The following is an 18,644-nucleotide window of genomic DNA, read 5'->3' on the forward strand; positions in this document are numbered from 1 at the left end:
GCTCTAGCTGACCCTGTGCTCCTCTGTGCTCTAGCTGACCCTGTGCTCCTCTGTGCTCTAACTGACCCTGTGCTCCTCTGTGCTCTAGCTGACCCTGTGCTCCTCTGTGCTCTAGCTGACCGTGTGCTCCTTTGTGCTCTAGCTGACCCTGTGCTCCTCTGTGCTCTAGCTGACCCTGTGCTCCTCTGTGCTCTAGCTGACCCTGTGCTCTAGCTGACCCTGTGCTCCTCTGTGCTCTAGCTGACCCTGTGCTCCTCTGTGCTCTAACTGACCCTGTGCTCCTCTGTGCTCTAGCTGACCCTGTGCTCTAGCTGACCCTGTGCTCCTCTGTGCTCTAGCTGACCCTGTGCTCTAGCTGACCCTGTGCTCCTCTGTGCTCTAGCTGACCCTGTGCTCCTCTGTGCTCTAGCTGACCCTGTGCTCCTCTGTGCTCTAGCTGACCCTGTGCTTCTATGTGCTCTAGCTGACCCTGTGCTCTAGCTGACCCTGTGCTCTAACTGACCCTGTGCTCTAGCTGACCCTGTGCTCCAGCTGACCGTGTGCTCAAACTGGCCCTGTGCTCTAGCTGACTCTGTGCTCTAGCTGACCCTGTGCTCTAGCTGACCCTGTGCTCTAGCTGACCCTGTGCTCCTGCTGACCCTGTGCTCCTGCTGACCCTGTGCTCCTGCTGACCCTGTGCTCTAGCTGACCCTGTGCTCTAGCTGACCCTGTGCTCTAGCTGACCCTGTGCTCCTGCTGACCCTGTGCTCCTGGGGAATAAGGTGTCACACCATGATCCACATCACCTGTCTGCAGGACCTCCTGGTCTGACGTATGTCACCACTAGGGGGCGAGATTTGTTCCAGTCTTCGTGTGAGCCCCCTGAAACATCACATTAAACACATTAAACGCTTGAGGAAATGGTTTGGTTATACAGTATGACATCACTTTTAATAGGGCATCTGCCTGACCAACATCAATTTGGTCCCGTGTGGCCCAGTTGGTAGAGCATGGTGCTTGCAACGCTAAGGATCGTGGGTTCGATTCCCACTGAGGGCCACCCATATGACTGTAAGTTGGAGAAAGCGTCAGCTAAACGGCATTTCTCATATTATATACAGTATATTAATTTGCATTAAAACTATTGTGTAATAAAAGTATGCATTGAAGAGTCTCAAGAATATTTCACTCATCTTTTATTTTTATAAAACAAGTCTGTCATGCTAACTGTGCTGTAAACGTTGGGTTGATTTCCCTACAGCCTAAATTACTTTGTCTTTTATTGATCTGTGGATGGCGTTGTTAAGAAATGAGCATTTCCAATCGGTGGACTGCTGAGGCTATCTTAAATTAATTTTGAGTGTTCTTCCTTTATGGGTCAGCTGTGACTGAAACACAATCAACCTAGACTGTAGTGGAAACGGGCAGGTGCCAGGTTTGTCTGTGTAATGCAGGGGTGTCAAACTCATTCCGCGGAGGGCCGAGTCTCTGCGGGTTTTTTTTATTTTTCCATTCAATTAAGACCTAGACAACCAGGTGACGGCAGTTCCTTACTAATTAGTGACCTTAATCCATCAATCAAGTACAAGGGTGGAGCGAAACCCTGCAGACACTCGGCCCTCCGTGGAAGGAGTTTGACACATGTTGTGAAATGAATGTATAGGGTGCATCGCAAATGGCACCCTATTCCCTACATAGTGCACTACTTTTGACCAGAGCCCATAGGGAATAGGGTGCACTACGTTTGACCAGAGCCCATAGGGAATAGGGTGCACTACTTTTGACCAGAGCCCAGAGTGTAGTATACCTAGTGTAGTATACAGAGTGTAGTATACATAGTGTAGTATGCATAGTTTAGTATACATAGTGTAGTATGCATAGTTTAGTATACATAGTTTAGTATACATAGTGTAGTATACATAGTGTAGTAAACATAGTGTAGTACCTCTCATGACAAAGCCGAAGCTGGTCCCTTCTTTGTGCAAACATATCTCCATTGTCTTGGAAATCACACCTGAGGTACTGTCTGGTGCTGGGGGAGAGAGACAGAGAGAGACAGCGAGAGAGACAGAGAGACAGCGAGAGAGGGAGAGGCAGAGAGAGAGAGAGAGAGGCAGAGAGACCACGAGAGAGACAGAGAGACAGCGAGAGAGAGAAAGGCAGAGAGAGAGAGAGAGAGAGAGGCAGAGAGACCACGAGAGAGACAGAAAGAGAGAGAGAGAGAGAGAGAGAGAGAGAGAGAGAGAGAGAGAGAGAGAGAGGCTTTTGAATGATGTCACCACCACTAAATCACAGGTTTTACTGGGCTCACTATCAGGAACCAGCGGACAGCAAAGATAAATAGACAGATTCATTATTACAAATCGTAAAGGTCAGGCAGAATCGGATAGGCTTGTAAACTTCAAGTGTCTGTTTTACTAGAACGGAAGGTCAGGGAACACACAGACCTCTTACTGGCAACCCTAATGTCAGACTGGCAGACCACGTGACCTGAGCAGGTAAAACTCTAGGCAGTAGCTGATAACTGGGACCTGTAGTATTTCGCTGAGTAACTCATATTACAGCCAAGTTCCAGATTGACCCTGGTCCCTGCTCCCCTGGGCACTCCTATAGACCTGAGTTTAGATATCAGTAGTATTAGTAGAGTGGTAAAAGTGAAACTGGAAACACTTATCTCCCTCACTAGCTTTGAGCACCAACTGTCAGAGCAGCTCACACATTACTGCACCTGTACATAGCCCACCTATAATTTAGCCCAAACAACTACCTCTTTCCCTACTGTATTTATTTATTTTATTTATTTATTTTTGTTCCTTTGCACCCCATTATTTTTATTTCTACTTTGCACATTCTTCCATTGCAAAACTACCATTCCAGTGTTTTACTTGCTATATTGTATTTACTTTGCCACCATGGCCTTTTTTTGCCTTTACCTCCCTTCTCACCTCATTTGCTCACATCGTATATAGACTTGTTTATACTGTATTATTGACTGTATGTTTGTTTTATTCCATGTGTAACTCTGTGTTGTTGTATGTGTCGAACTGCTTTGCTTTATCTTGGCCAGGTCGCAATTGTAAATGAGAACTTGTTCTCAACTTGCCTCCTGGTTAAATAAAGGTGTTCTCAACTTGCCTACCTGGTTAAATAAAGGTGAAATAAATAAATAAAATAAAAAAGCTTGGTTGCATTTCAACATATTTGTATTCTTCTTCTCGGATCTACAGAGGTGCCTAGCAGGTATAGGAGTTTGAATTCAGACTACAACCCAAGAACAATAGTCAGCCCCTCCTACCTGATGGGGGTAGTTCGTACTCCACTTCCAGGACAACTCGTTCGCCCACGTTCTTCAACAGACTGATGATCTCTTCGTGTCTCAGCTTGGTCAGGTTGATACCATTCACTGACTTAATGTAGTCGCCCACGTTCAACTGATCACTCCTAGGACAGGAACATATAGACATATAGTACACAAAACATAAATTATCTAATATGATTGTCATCATTTTAGATCAGCTTGGTCAGGTTGATGCCATTGACTGACTTGATGCAGTCACCAACGTTTAGCGGATCACTAATTAGACAGGACCAAAGATACAACATTATCTAGCTGATCACTCATTAGACAGGACCAGAGATACAACATTATCTAGCTGATCACTCATTAGACAGGACCAGAGATACAACATTATCTAGCTGATCACTCATTAGACAGGACCAGAGATACAACATTATCTAGCTGATCACTCATTAGACAGGACCATACTGTAGATACAACATTATCTAGCTGATCACTCATTAGACAGGACCATACTGTAGATACAACATTATCTAGCTGATCACTCATTAGACAGGACCATACTGTAGATACAACATTATCTAGCTGATCACTCATTAGACAGGACCATACTGTAGATACAACATTATCTAGCTGATCACTCATTAGACAGGACCATACTGTAGATACAACATTATCTAGCTGATCACTCATTAGACAGGAGCAGAGATACAACATTACCTAGCTGATCACTCATTAGACAGGACCATACTGTAGATACATCATTATCTAGCTGATCACTCATTAGACAGGACCATACTGTAGATACATCATTATCTAGCTGATCACTCATTAGACAGGACCATACTGTAGATACAACATTATCTAGCTGATCACTCATTAGACAGGACCATACTGTAGATACAACATTATCTAGCTGATCACTCATTAGACAGGACCATACTGTAGATACATCATTATCTAGCTGATCACTCATTAGACAGGACCATACTGTAGATACAACATTATCTAGCTGATCACTCATTAGACAGGACCATACTGTAGATACATCATTATCTAGCTGATCACTCATTAGACAGGAGCAGAGATACAACATTATCTAGCTGATCACTCATTAGACAGGAGCAGAGATACAACATTATCTAGCTGATCACTCATTAGACAGGACCAGAGATACAACATTATCTAGCTGATCACTCATTAGACAGGACCATACTGTAGATACAACATTATCTAGCTGATCACTCATTATACAGGACCATACTGTAGATACAACATTATCTAGCTGATCACTCATTAGACAGGACCATACTGTAGATACAACATTATCTAGCTGATCACTCATTAGACAGGACCATACTGTAGATACAACATTATCTAGCTGATCACTCATTAGACAGGACCATACTGTAGATACAACATTATCTAGCTGATCACTCATTAGACAGGAGCAGAGATACAACATTACCTAGCTGATCACTCATTAGACAGGACCATACTGTAGATACATCATTATCTAGCTGATCACTCATTAGACAGGACCATACTGTAGATACATCATTATCTAGCTGATCACTCATTAGACAGGACCATACTGTAGATACAACATTATCTAGCTGATCACTCATTAGACAGGACCATACTGTAGATACAACATTATCTAGCTGATCACTCATTAGACAGGACCATACTGTAGATACATCATTATCTAGCTGATCACTCATTAGACAGGAGCAGAGATACAGCATTATCTAGCTGATCACTCATTAGACAGGACCAGAGATACAACATTATCTAGCTGATCACTCATTAGACAGGAGCAGAGATACAACATTATCTAGCTGATCCCTCCTTAGACAGGACCATACTGTAGATACAACATTATCTAGCTGATCACTCATTAGACAGGACCATACTGTAGATACAACATTATCTAGCTGATCACTCATTAGACAGGACCAGAGATACAACATTATCTAGCTGATCACTCATTAGACAGGAGCAGAGATACAGCATTATCTAGCTGATCACTCATTAGACTGGACCATACTGTAGATACAACATTATCTAGCTGATCACTCATTAGACAGGACCATACTGTAGATACATCATTATCTAGCTGATCACTCATTAGACAGGACCAGAGACAGGACCAGAGATACAACATTATCTAGCTGATCACTCATTAGACAGGACCAGAGATACAACATTATCTAGATCCTCATTAGACAGGACCAAAGATACAACATTATCTAGCTGATCACTCATTAGACAGGATACAACATTATCTAGCTGATCACTCATTAGATACAACATTATCTAGCTGATCACTCATTAGACAGGACCAAAGATACAACATTATCTAGCTGATCACTCATTAGACAGGAGCAGAGATACAACATTATCTAGCTGATCACTCATTAGACAGGACCAGAGATACAACATTATCTAGCTGATCACTCATTAGACAGGACCAGAGATACAACATTATCTAGCTGATCACTCATTAGACAGGACCATTAAGATACAACATTATCTAGCTGATCACTCATTAGACAGGACCAGAGATACAACATTATCTAGCTGATCACTCATTAGACAGGACCAAAGATACAACATTATCTAGCTGATCACTCATTAGACAGGACCAGAGATACAACATTATCTAGCTGATCACTCATTAGACAGGACCAAAGATACAACATTATCTAGCTGATCACTCATTAGACAGGACCAGAGATACAACATTATCTAGCTGATCACTCATTAGACAGGACCAGAGATACAACATTATCTAGCTGATCACTCATTAGACAGGACAACATTATCTAGCTGATCACTCATTAGATACAACATTATCTAGCTGATCACTCATTAGACAGGACCAGAGATACAACATTATCTAGCTGATCACTCATTAGACAGGAGCAGAGATACAGCATTATCTAGCTGATCACTCACTCATTAGACTGGACCATACTGTAGATACAACATTATCTAGCTGATCACTCATTAGACAGGACCAGAGATACAACATTATCTAGCTGATCACTCATTAGACAGGACCAAGATACAGCATTATCTAATGATCACTCATTAGACAGGACCATAACCAAGATACACCATTATCTAGCTTACAGATCACTCATTAGACAGGACAAATAATAACACTATTAATAGATACAACATAATACTCATTAGATACAACATTATCTAGCTGATCACTCATTAGACAGGACCAAAAACAGGTAGATACAACATTATCTAGCTGATCACTCATTAGAAAGGACCAAATCATACAACATTATCTAGCCATGATCACTCATTAACAGGAGCAGAGATACAGCATTATCTAGCTGATCACTCATTAGACTGGACCATACTGAGATACAACATTATCTAGATGATCACTCATTAGACAGGACCATACTGTAGATACAACATTTTCTAGCTGATCACTCATTAGACAACTTCCCTGTGAAAACCACAAATACAACAACTTATCTAGCTGATCACTCATTAGACAGGACCAGAGATACAACATTATCTAGCTGATCACTCATTAGACAGGAGCAGAGATTTTATTATGATTATTATCTTTAGCTGATCACTCATTAGACTGGACCAGTGAGCTTACCATTATCTAGCTGATGACTCATTAGATGTGAAAAGATACAACATTATCTAGCTGATCACTCATTAGACAGGACCATACTGTAGATACAACATTATCTAGCTGATCACTCATTAGACAGGACCAGAGATACAACATTATCTAGCTGATCACTCATTAGACAGGAGCAGAATACAGCATTATCTAGCTGATCACTCATTAGACTGGACCAAAAACTGTAGATACAACATTATTTAGATGATCACTCATTAGGGAGGGCAGGACCATGAGACTGTTGGATACAACATTACAGTTCTGATCACTCATTAGACAGGACTCAGAGATACAACATTATCAGCTGATCACTCATTAGACAGGACCATACTGTTTTGATACAACATTATCTCACTGATCACTCATTAGACTCCGATTCAACATTTCTGTGCTTCACTACAACCATTCTCTAGCTGATCACTTTTTAGACAGGAAGATGGACTGAGATACAACATTATCTAGCTGATCACTCATTAGACAGGACCAGAGATAATTTCACCTAAAATGCTTTTATCTAGCTGATCATACATTAGACAGGAGCAAATACAACATTATCTAGCTGATCACTCATTAGACAGGACCAAGATACAACATTATCTAGCTGATCACTCATTAGACAGGAGCAGAGATACAACATTATCTAGCTGATCACTCATTAGACAGGACCAGAGATACAAATGCATTATCTAGCTGATCACTCATTAGACAGGACCAAATACAACATTATCTAGCTGATCACTCATTAGACAGGACCAGAGATACAACATTATCCGTAGCTGATCACTCATTCAGACAGGAGCAACTGCCTGATACAAGTCATTATCTAGCTGATCACTCATTAGACAGGACCAAAGATACAACATTATCTAGCTGATCACTCATTAGACAGGACCATGCTGTAGATACAACATTATCTAGCTGATCACTCATTAGACAGGACCAGAGATACAACATTATCTAGCTGATGACTCATTAGACAGGACCATACTGTAGATACAACATTATCTAGCTGATCACTCATTAGACAGGAGCAGAGATACAACATTATCTAGCTGATCACTCATTAGACAGGAGCAGAGATACAGCATTATCTAGCTGATCACTCATTAGACTGGACCATACTGTAGATACAACATTATCTAGATCAGGGGTCCCCAAACTTTTTCCTGTGAGGGCCACATAACTTTTCCCTTCTCTGATGTGGGGCCGGTGTCAGTTTGTAACAGAAAAAGTGTGACGATCGTAGGGGAGCTTAAAAAATGTATTGTTTTCCAGAAAGCCACACATAACCAGATAACCCTTTCCAGGTTCTTTACAGAAAAAAAGTCAGGAAACAAATAATCACACTATTAATGAAATAAATAATAACTAAATAACCCTCTCTGAGTTCTTCACAGAAAAAACAGGAAATAAATAATAACTAAATAACTCTCTCTGGGTTCTTCATAGAAAAAAAAAAGTCATGGAACATTAACTTTCTGTGTGCCATTCACAATCTTAACAGATAAAAGTTCAGCTCAGTTGTCATAGCAGAATCTCTCTGACACATATGACAAACAGTCTCTTAACAAAAAAAAATTCTTGTGTTCCTTCCTTATAATCCTTTTGTTCTCGTTGACAGTGCAGGTTTTTTTCTGGAGGCAGTAGGCTTGTAGACACCGCTGTTTGCAGCTCTCTCTCATCAACTTCCCTGTGGCCAAAACCACAAAACTGATCTAGATCAGGTTGAGAAACTGAACTAAGTGATACAGCACCTACACAGCACAATACATTTCACTACCAGTATGGTTGTAAACATGGATTTGATCCCAGTAGATTTTATTATGATTATATTTGTTTATGCTCAGATCACTCATTCAAGTCAGAAAAGTACAGCTTACCTATGTATGTTCATCAGTGTGAACTGTGGGCCTGCATCTGGCTGGTCACTCAGTTGAATATCAGGTTCCATTCTAGTGATCACCAGTCTCAAGCACTGATGCAAATGTTCATCTGTCAATCTTGATCTCATCGGGGTTTATCAGCAGTTTCATGCGAGGAAAGGTTTTCTAGCTGATCACTATTAGACAGGAGCTGCCAAAAACTGTGGACATTTTCATTGCGTGTTTTTGATGTTTGGATATGTGTCGTTTGGGAGGGCGGCATAGAAGTCAATGAGACTGTTGGGCTTGAATGCGTCTTTCAGATAAACATCACAGTTCTGTAACTCAGCCAACTCAAACTGATATGAAGGCTGGGCTTCATCAATATCGGCAACAATTAGGGGTTCTGAAAACAACATTTCTTTTGCATGAACATGTAGTTCACTGAATCCAGCACACATTAACTCCTTCAGCATTTCCAGTGCTTCCAAAGCACTTTTCAGCTGGGATTACAGGACCGCTGGGTTCTCTGTCGACAGGTTTTGGGTAGCAGGAAGATGGACCAAAGTTGCGCTTTTCACTTGTTCCAAAAGCAGCGCTAATTTCACCTAAAATGCTTTTATGTGTGAATACATGACGCAAATGAGTTTCCCCTCGCTCTTGTAGCTGCAAGTTAAGGCTGTTATATTTCTGTCACGTCTGTTAAAAATGCGAGGTGCCATTTCCATTCTGGGTCGATCAGCTCTGGGACCATTTTGTCTTTTAAATGAAGAAATCGTTAATTTCGGGTAGCAGCTCGTAAAAACGCCTCAAAACTCTGCCCCGGCTCATGCCATCGGACCTCTGTGTAGTACAGCACATCTCCGTGCGTAGACTCCAGTTCAGACAGGAATTCTTGGAACTGCCTGTGTTTAGAGATCCCTTTCTCTGATGAAGTTTATGCAGGACACCACAACCTTCATTACAGAATCCTCACTTCAACACTTTGCAGCACAGTGCTTGCTGGTGAATTAGGCAGTGGACTCTAGCTGGGACGGTGAGATACCCCTTTTTCCAACTCCCGGTTCATGCGTCCTATTAGACCGGACCAGAGTTTGCCCACCATGCTAGGAGCCCCGTCCAGTCGTGATGCTAGCTAGCTTTGACCAGTCCAGGTACAACTTCTCCATGGTTTGGCACACTTTGTCAAAAATATCCTCTCCCGTTGTAGTCCCTTTGAGACTTTGGAGGGCTGCCAGCTCCTCGCATATCTCAAAGTTTGCGCTAACTCCACGAATAAAAATGAGCAGTTGCGCTGTGTCTTGCACGTCCGTGCTCTCATCAGTGCTAATGAAAAAAGTCAAATTCTTTCGTCTTCTGCTGCAGCTGGGCATATACATTACTCCCGATTTCTTCAACGCGTCTGGTGATTGTACTCGCCGACAGACTTACGGCATTAAATGCATCTTTCTTCTCGGGACACACCTCCTCCGACGACAGCATACAACATTTCTTAACAAACTCTCCGTCAGTGAAAGGCTTACAACTTCTTGCTATCAGTTTAGCAACCCGAAAGCTGGCCCGAACGGATGCCTGGTTCAGCTGAGCTTGGCGTACAAATGTATTCTGCTGAGATAGTAGTCACTTTTTAGCTTTGAGAGTTTGTCTGCTGACCACTATTTGGCCTTGCAAGCTATCGTACTTGTCTTTGTAGACAGGATTCATAGTGTCGGCGAAGATTGTATTCTTTGAATACAACATTATCACCGTCTCTTGACAGATGAGACAAACAACCTTTTCTAGCTTTGCATTGAACAAAAAAACAACATTGTTTGTCCACTTAGCAGGTTAAATACCCTGCATTCTGAATCAATTTTCTCTTACAGGAACCAGAGATACAACTATTATTCTGTTCTCTCATTGACAGGGCCGGGCCTAGGATTTTTTTCTGGAGGCCAAATAGGAAAAAAATACGATACGTCTCTGGTATCACTCAGAGGGCAGGGCCAAATGTGCTGATCTAGCCGTATCCGGCCATTAGACAGGAGCAAAGATGAACACTGATCTAGATGATCACTCATTAGACAGGACCATACTGTAGATACAACATTATCTAGCTGATCACTCATTAGACAGGACCAGAGATACAACATTATCTAGCTGATCACGCATTAGACAGGACCAGAGATACAACATTATCTAGCTGATAACTCACTCATTAGACAGGAGCAGAGATACAACATTATCTAGCTGATCACTCATTAGACAGGAGCAGAGATACAACATTATCTAGCTGATCACTCATTAGACAGGACCAGAGATACAACATTATCTAGCTGATCACTCATTAGACAGGACCAGAGATACAACATTATCTAGCTGATCACTCATTAGACAGGACCAGAGATACAACATTATCTAGCTGATCACTCATTAGACAGGACCAGAGATACAACATTATCTAGCTGATCACTCATTAGACAGGACCAAAGATACAACATTATCTAGCTGATCACTCATTAGACAGGAGCAGAGATACAACATTATCTAGCTGATCACTCATTAGACAGGACCAGAGATACAACATTATCTAGCTGATCACTCATTAGACAGGACCAAAGATACAACATTATCTAGCTGATCACTCTCATTAGACAGGAGCATTATCTAGATGATCACTCATTAGATACAACATTATCTAGCTGATCACTCATTAGACAGGACCATACTGAGATACAACATTATCTAGCTGATCACTCATTAGACAGGACCAAAGATACAACATTATCTAGCTGATCACTCATTAGACAGGACCAGAGATACAACATTATCTAGCTGATCACTCATTAGACAGGACCAAAGATACAACATTATCTAGCTGATCACTCATTAGACAGGAGCAGAGATACAACATTAACTAGCTGATCACTCATTAGACAGGACCAGAGATACAACATTATCTAGCTGATCACTCATTAGACAGGACCATTACCTAGATACAACATTATCTAGCTGATCACTCATTAGACAGGACCAGAGATACAACATTATCTAGCTGATCACTCATTAGACAGGACCAGACTCATTAGATACAACATTATCTAGCTGATCACTCATTAGACAGGACCAGTAGATACAACATTATCTAGCTGATCACTCATTAGACAGGACCATTATCTAGCTAGATACAACATTATCTAGCTGATCACTCATTAGACAGGACCATACTTATCTAGCTGATCACTCATTACAGGACATTATCTAGCTGATCACTCATTAGACAGGACCAGAGATACAACATTATCTAGCTGATCACTCATTAGACAGGACCAGAGATACAACATTATCTAGCTGATCACTCATTAGACAGGACCAGAGATACAACATTATCTAGCTGATCACTCATTAGACAGGACCAGAGATACAACATTATCTAGACAATCATTGAGGAACAGAGATCTAGCTGATCACTCATTAGACAGGACCAGAGATACAACATTATCTAGCTGATCACTCATTAGACAGGACCAGAGATACAACATTATCTAGCTGATCACTCATTAGACAGGACCAGAGATACAACATTATCTAGCTGATCACTCATTAGACAGGACCAGCTGATCACTCATTATACAACATTATCTAGCTGATCACTCATTAGACAGGACCAGAGATACAACATTATCTAGCTGATCACTCATTAGACAGGACCAGAGATACAACATTATCTAGCTGATCACTCATTAGACAGGAGCAGAGATACAACATTATCTAGCTGATCACTCATTAGACAGGACCATTACTGTAGATACAACATTATCTAGCTGATCACTCATTAGACAGGACCATTATCTAGCTGATCACTCATTAGACAGGACCAGAGATACAACATTATCTAGCTGATCACTCATTAGACAGGACCAAAGATACAACATTATCTAGCTGATCACTCATTAGACAGGACCAGAGATACAACATTATCTAGCTGATCACTCATTAGACAGGACCAGAGATACAACATTATCTAGCTGATCACTCATTAGACAGGACCAGAGATACAACATTATCTAGCTGATCACTCATTAGACAGGACCAGAGATACAACATTATCTAGCTGATCACTCATTAGACAGGACCAGAGATACAACATTATCTAGCTGATCACTCATTAGACAGGACCAGAGATACAACATTATCTAGCTGATCACTCATTAGACAGGACCAGAGATACAACATTATCTAGCTGATCACTCATTAGACAGGACCAGAGATACAACATTATCTAGCTGATCACTCATTAGGACAGGATACAACATTATCTAGCTGATCACTCATTAGACAGGAGCAGAGATACAACATTATCTAGCTGATCACTCATTAGACAGGACCATTATCTAGCTGATCACTCATTAGATACAACATTATCTAGCTGATCACTCATTAGACAGGACCAGAGATACAACATTATCTAGCTGATCACTCATTAGGACCAGAGATACAGGACCAGAGATACAACATTATCTAGCTGATCACTCATTAGACAGGACCAGAGATACAACATTATCTAGCTGATCACTCATTAGATTATCAGGACAGGAGCAGAGATACAACATTATCTAGCTGATCACTCATTAGACAGGACCAGAGATACAACATTATCTAGCTGATCACTCATTAGACAGGACCAAAGATACAACATTATCTAGCTGATCACTCATTAGACAGGACCAGAGATACAACATTATCTAGCTGATCACTCATTAGACAGGAGCAGAGATACAACATTATCTAGCTGATCACTCATTAGACAGGAGCACCTAGCTGATCATCATTAGACAACCATTATCTAGCTGATCACTCATTAGACAGGACCAAAGATACAACATTATCTAGCTGATCACTCATTAGACAGGAGCAGAGATACAACATTATCTAGCTGATCACTCATTAGACAGGAGCAGAGATTATCAACATTACCTTAGCTGATCACTCATTAGACAGGACCATACTGTAGATACAACATTATCTAGCTGATTACTCATTAGACAGGACCAGAGATACAACATTATCTAGCTGATCACTCATTAGACAGGAGCAGAGATAGGACCAAAGATACAACATTATCTAGATGATCACTCATTAGACAGGACCATACTGTAGATACAACATTATCTAGCTGATCACTCATTAGACAGGACCATACTGTAGATACAACATTATCTAGCCGATCACTCATTAGACAGGACCATACTGTAGATACAACATTATCTAGCCGATCACTCATTAGACAGGACCAGATATACAACATTATCTAGTTGATCACTCATTAGACAGGACCAGAGATACAACATTATCTAGCTGATCACTCCTTAGACAGGACCAGAGATACAACATTATCTAGCTGATCACTCATTAGACACGACTGGAGATACAACATTATCTAGCTGATCACTCATTAGACAGGACCAGAGATACAACATTATCTAGCTGATCAATCATTAGACAGGAGCAGAGATACAACATTACCTAGCTGATCACTCATTAGACAGGACCGGAGATACAACATTACCTAGCTGATCACTCACTAGACTGGACAATACTGTAGATACAACATTATCTAGCTGATCACTCATTAGACAGGACCATACTGTAGATACAACATTATCTAGCCGATCACTCATTAGACAGGACCAGAGATACAACATTATCTAGCTGATCACTCATTAGACAGGACCAGGGATCCAACATTATCTAGCTGATCACTCATTAGACAGGACCAGGGATCCAACATTATCTAGCTGATCACTCATTAGACAGGACCAGATATACAACATTATCTAGTTGATCACTCATTAGACAGGAGCAGAGATACAGCATTATCTAGCTGATCACTCATTAGACTGGACCATACTGTAGATACAACATTATCTAGATGATCACTCATTAGACAGGACCATACTGTAGATACAACATTATCTAGCTGATCACTCATTAGACAGGACCATACTGTAGATACAACATTATCTAGCTGATCACTCATTAGACAGGACCAGAGATACAACATTATCTAGCTGATCACTCATTAGACAGGTGCAGAGATACAACATTACCTAGCTGATCACTCATTAGACAGGACCAGAGATACAACATTATCTAGCTGATCACTCATTAGACAGGACCATACTGTAGATACAACATTATCTAGCTGATCACTCATTAGACAGGACCAGAGATACAACATTATCTAGCTGATCACTCATTAGACAGGACCAAAGATACAACATTATCTAGCTGATCACTCATTAGACTGGACCCTACTGTAGATACAACATTATCTAGCTGATCACTCATTAGACAGGACCAAAGATACAACATTATCTAGCTGATCACTCATTAGACAGGACCAGCTGTAGATACAACATTATCTAGCTGATCACTCATTAGACAGGACCAGAGATACAACATTATCTAGCTGATGACTCATTAGACAGGACCAGGGATACAACATTATCTAGCTGATCACTCATTAGACAGGACCAGAGATACAACATTATCTAGCTGATCACTCATTAGACAGGACAGAGATACAGCATTATCTAGCTGATCACTCATTAGACTGGACCATACTGTAGATACAACATTATCTAGATCACTCAGGGGTCCCCAAACTTTTAGCCGATCACTCATTAGGGACCAGAGATAACATTTCTAGCTGATCACTGATGGGGGCAGGACAGTTTGATAACAGAAAAAGTGTCACTCATTAGGGGGACCTTAAAAAATGTATTGTTTTCACAGAAAGCCACACATAACCAGATATACAACATTATCTAGGTTCTTTACAGAAAAAAAGTCAGGAAACAAATAATCACACTATTAATGAAATAAATAATAACTAAATAACCCTCTCTGATTCTTCACAGAAAAAACTGGAAATAAATAATAACTAAATAACTCTCTCTGGGTTCTTCATTAGAAAAAAGTCATGGAACATTATCTTTCTGTCGTCATTAGACAGGACCAACAGATAAACATTTCAGCTCAGTTGTCAGGAGCAGAATCTCTCTGACACATATGAGCAGTCTCTTAAAGTTCTTGCTGTTCCTTCCTTATAATCCTTTTGTAGGTTCCAGTAGGCTTGTAGATACACCGCTGTTTGCAGCTCTCTCTCATCAACTTCCCTAGCTGATCACCACAAAAGAAGCAGGTTGAGAAACTGAACTAAGTGATACAGCACCTACACAGCACAATACATTTCACTACCAGTATTTGTAAAGATGGACCCAGTAGATTTTATTATGATTATATTTGTTTATGCTCAGAATGACTCATTCAAGTCAGAAAAGCAGAGCTTACCTATTATCTATGTTCATCAGTGTGAACTGTGGGCCTGCATCTGGCTGGTGATCACTTGAATATCAGGTTCCATTCTAGTTACAGCCAGTCTCAAGCACTGATGCAAATGTTCATCTGTCAATCTTGATCTCATCAGGGTTTTCAGCAGTTTCATGCGAGAAAAGGTTTTCTAGCTGATCACTCATTAGACAGGTGCCAAAAACTGTGGACATTTTCATTGCGTGTTTTTTGATGTTTGGATATGTGTCGTTTGGGAGGGCGGCATAGAAGTCAATGAGACTGTTGGGCTTGAATGGTCTTTCAGAACATCACAGTTCTGTAACTCATTAGATAACTCAAACTGATATGAGGCTGGGCTTCATCAATGACCCTCGGCAACAAAGGGGATTCTGAAAAGACTGTAGATTTCTTTTGCATGAACATGTAGTTCACTGAATCGCACACCGAACTCCGATCCTTCAGCATTTCCAGTGCTTCCATTATCTAGCTGATGACTTTTCAGCTGGGACCAGGACCAACTGGGTTCTCTGTCAATTTTAGACAGGAAGATGGGCAACATTATCTAGCTTTTCACTTGTTCCCAAATACAGCATTAATTTCACCTAAAATGCTTTTATGTGTGAATACATGTCGCAAATGAGTTTCCCCTCACTCATTGTAGCTGCAAGTTAAGGCTGTTAAGTATTTCTGTCACGTCTGTTAAAAATCTAGGTGCCATTTCCATTCTGGGTCGATCAGCTCTGGGACCGTTTGTCTTTTAAATGAAGAAATGCGTTAATTTCGGGTATCAGCTCGTAAAACAGGCCTCAAAACTCTGCCCGGCTCAGCCATCGGACCTCTGTGTAGTACAGCACATCTCCGTGCGTAGACTCCAGTTCAGACAGGAATTCTTGGAACTGCCTGTGTTTAAGTCCCTTTGCTCTGATGAAGTTTATGCAGAGACACCACATTATCCTTCATTACAGAATCCCAGATCAACACTTTGCAGCACAGTGCTTGCTGGATACAACATTATCAGTGGACTCGTTAGCGGGGCGGTGAGACCCAACATTATCCAACTCCCGGTTCATGCGTCCTATTAGACCGGAGAGTTTCGCCCACCATGCTAGGAGCCCCGTCAGTCATGATGCTAGCTGAGCTTTGACCAGGACAGGTCAACTTCTCCATGCTTTGGCACACTTTGTCAAAAATATCCTCTCCCGTTGTAGTCCCTTTGAGACTTTGGAGGGCTGCCATTATCTAGCTGATCACTCGCAGGACCAAACAACATTTCGCTATCACTCATTAGACGAATAAAAATGAGCATTATCTAGCTGATCACTCTTAGACAGGACCGTGCAACTTATCTAGCTGATCACTCATTAGAAAAGAGATCAACATTATCTAGCTTCACTGCATTAGACAGGACTGGAGCATATAACATTACTAGCTGATTTCATTAGACAGGACCAAAGATTGTATCTAGCTGATCAGACATTAGACAGGAGCATTAAATACATCTTTACTTCTCGGGACACACTCCTCCCGACAGACAGCATACAACATTCTTAACAAATCTCTCATTAGACAGGACAAGGCTTAGATACAACATTATCTGCTATCAGTTTAGACAGGACCAAAGATACAACATTATCTAGCTGATCACTCATTAGACAGGACCAGAGATACAAATTATTCTGCTGAGACCAGAGATACACTTATCTAGCTGATCACTTTAGACAGGACCAGTTTGTCTGCTGATCACTCATTAGGCCAGATTACAACATTATCGTAGCTTGATCACTTGTAGACAGGATTCAGAGATACAACATTATTAGCTGATCACTTTGACAGGACCAGAGATACAACATTATCTAGCTGATCTCATTAGACAGATGAGACAAACAGCCTTTCTTTGCATTGAACAAAAAAACATTGTTTGTCCACTGCAGGTTAAATTACCCTGCATTCTGAATCAATTTTCTCTTACCTAACCCATTTAGATACAACATTATCTAGCTGATTACTCATTAGACAGGACCAGAGATACAACATTATCTAGCTGATGACTCCAAATAGGACCAAATAAACATTATCTAGCTGATCACTCATTCAGACAGGACCCAAATGTGATGACAACATTATCTAGCTGATCCTCATTAGACAGGACCAGATTTAGTACAACATTATCTAGTGATCACTCATTAGACAGGACCATACTGTAGATACAACATTATCTGGCTGATCACTCATTAGACAGGACCAGAGATACAACATTATCTAGCTGATCACTCATTAGACAGGACCAGAGATACAACATTTTCTAGCTGATCACTCATTAGACAGGACCAAAGATACAACATTATCTAGCTGATCACTCATTAGACAACATTATCTAGCTGGACAGGACCAAGAGATACAACATTATCTAGCTGATCACTCCTTAGACAGGACCAGAGATACAACATTATCTAGCTGATCACTCATTAGACAGGACCAGAGATACAACATTATCTAGCTGATC

The 18,644-nt window shown here is 41.0% G+C and overlaps 1 protein-coding gene across 1 annotated transcript in view; it reads right to left on the reverse strand.

Moving 5' to 3' along the window:
- Positions 1–18,644, reverse strand: part of LOC115118030 (glutamate receptor-interacting protein 2-like) — a 190,522-nt gene that overhangs the window by 140,016 nt on the left and 31,862 nt on the right. The window contains exons 3-5 of the mRNA XM_065000742.1: positions 3,275–3,420; positions 1,925–2,011; positions 786–861 (exon numbers count right to left, since the gene is read on the reverse strand). Of these exons, the coding sequence (XP_064856814.1) occupies positions 786–861; positions 1,925–2,011; positions 3,275–3,420 (309 nt within the window). The remainder of the gene's footprint in view (positions 1–785; positions 862–1,924; positions 2,012–3,274; positions 3,421–18,644) is intronic.

Source organism: Oncorhynchus nerka, linkage group LG15, assembly GCF_034236695.1.
Source record: "Oncorhynchus nerka isolate Pitt River linkage group LG15, Oner_Uvic_2.0, whole genome shotgun sequence".
In the NCBI taxonomy this organism is placed as follows: Eukaryota; Metazoa; Chordata; class Actinopteri; order Salmoniformes; family Salmonidae; genus Oncorhynchus; species Oncorhynchus nerka.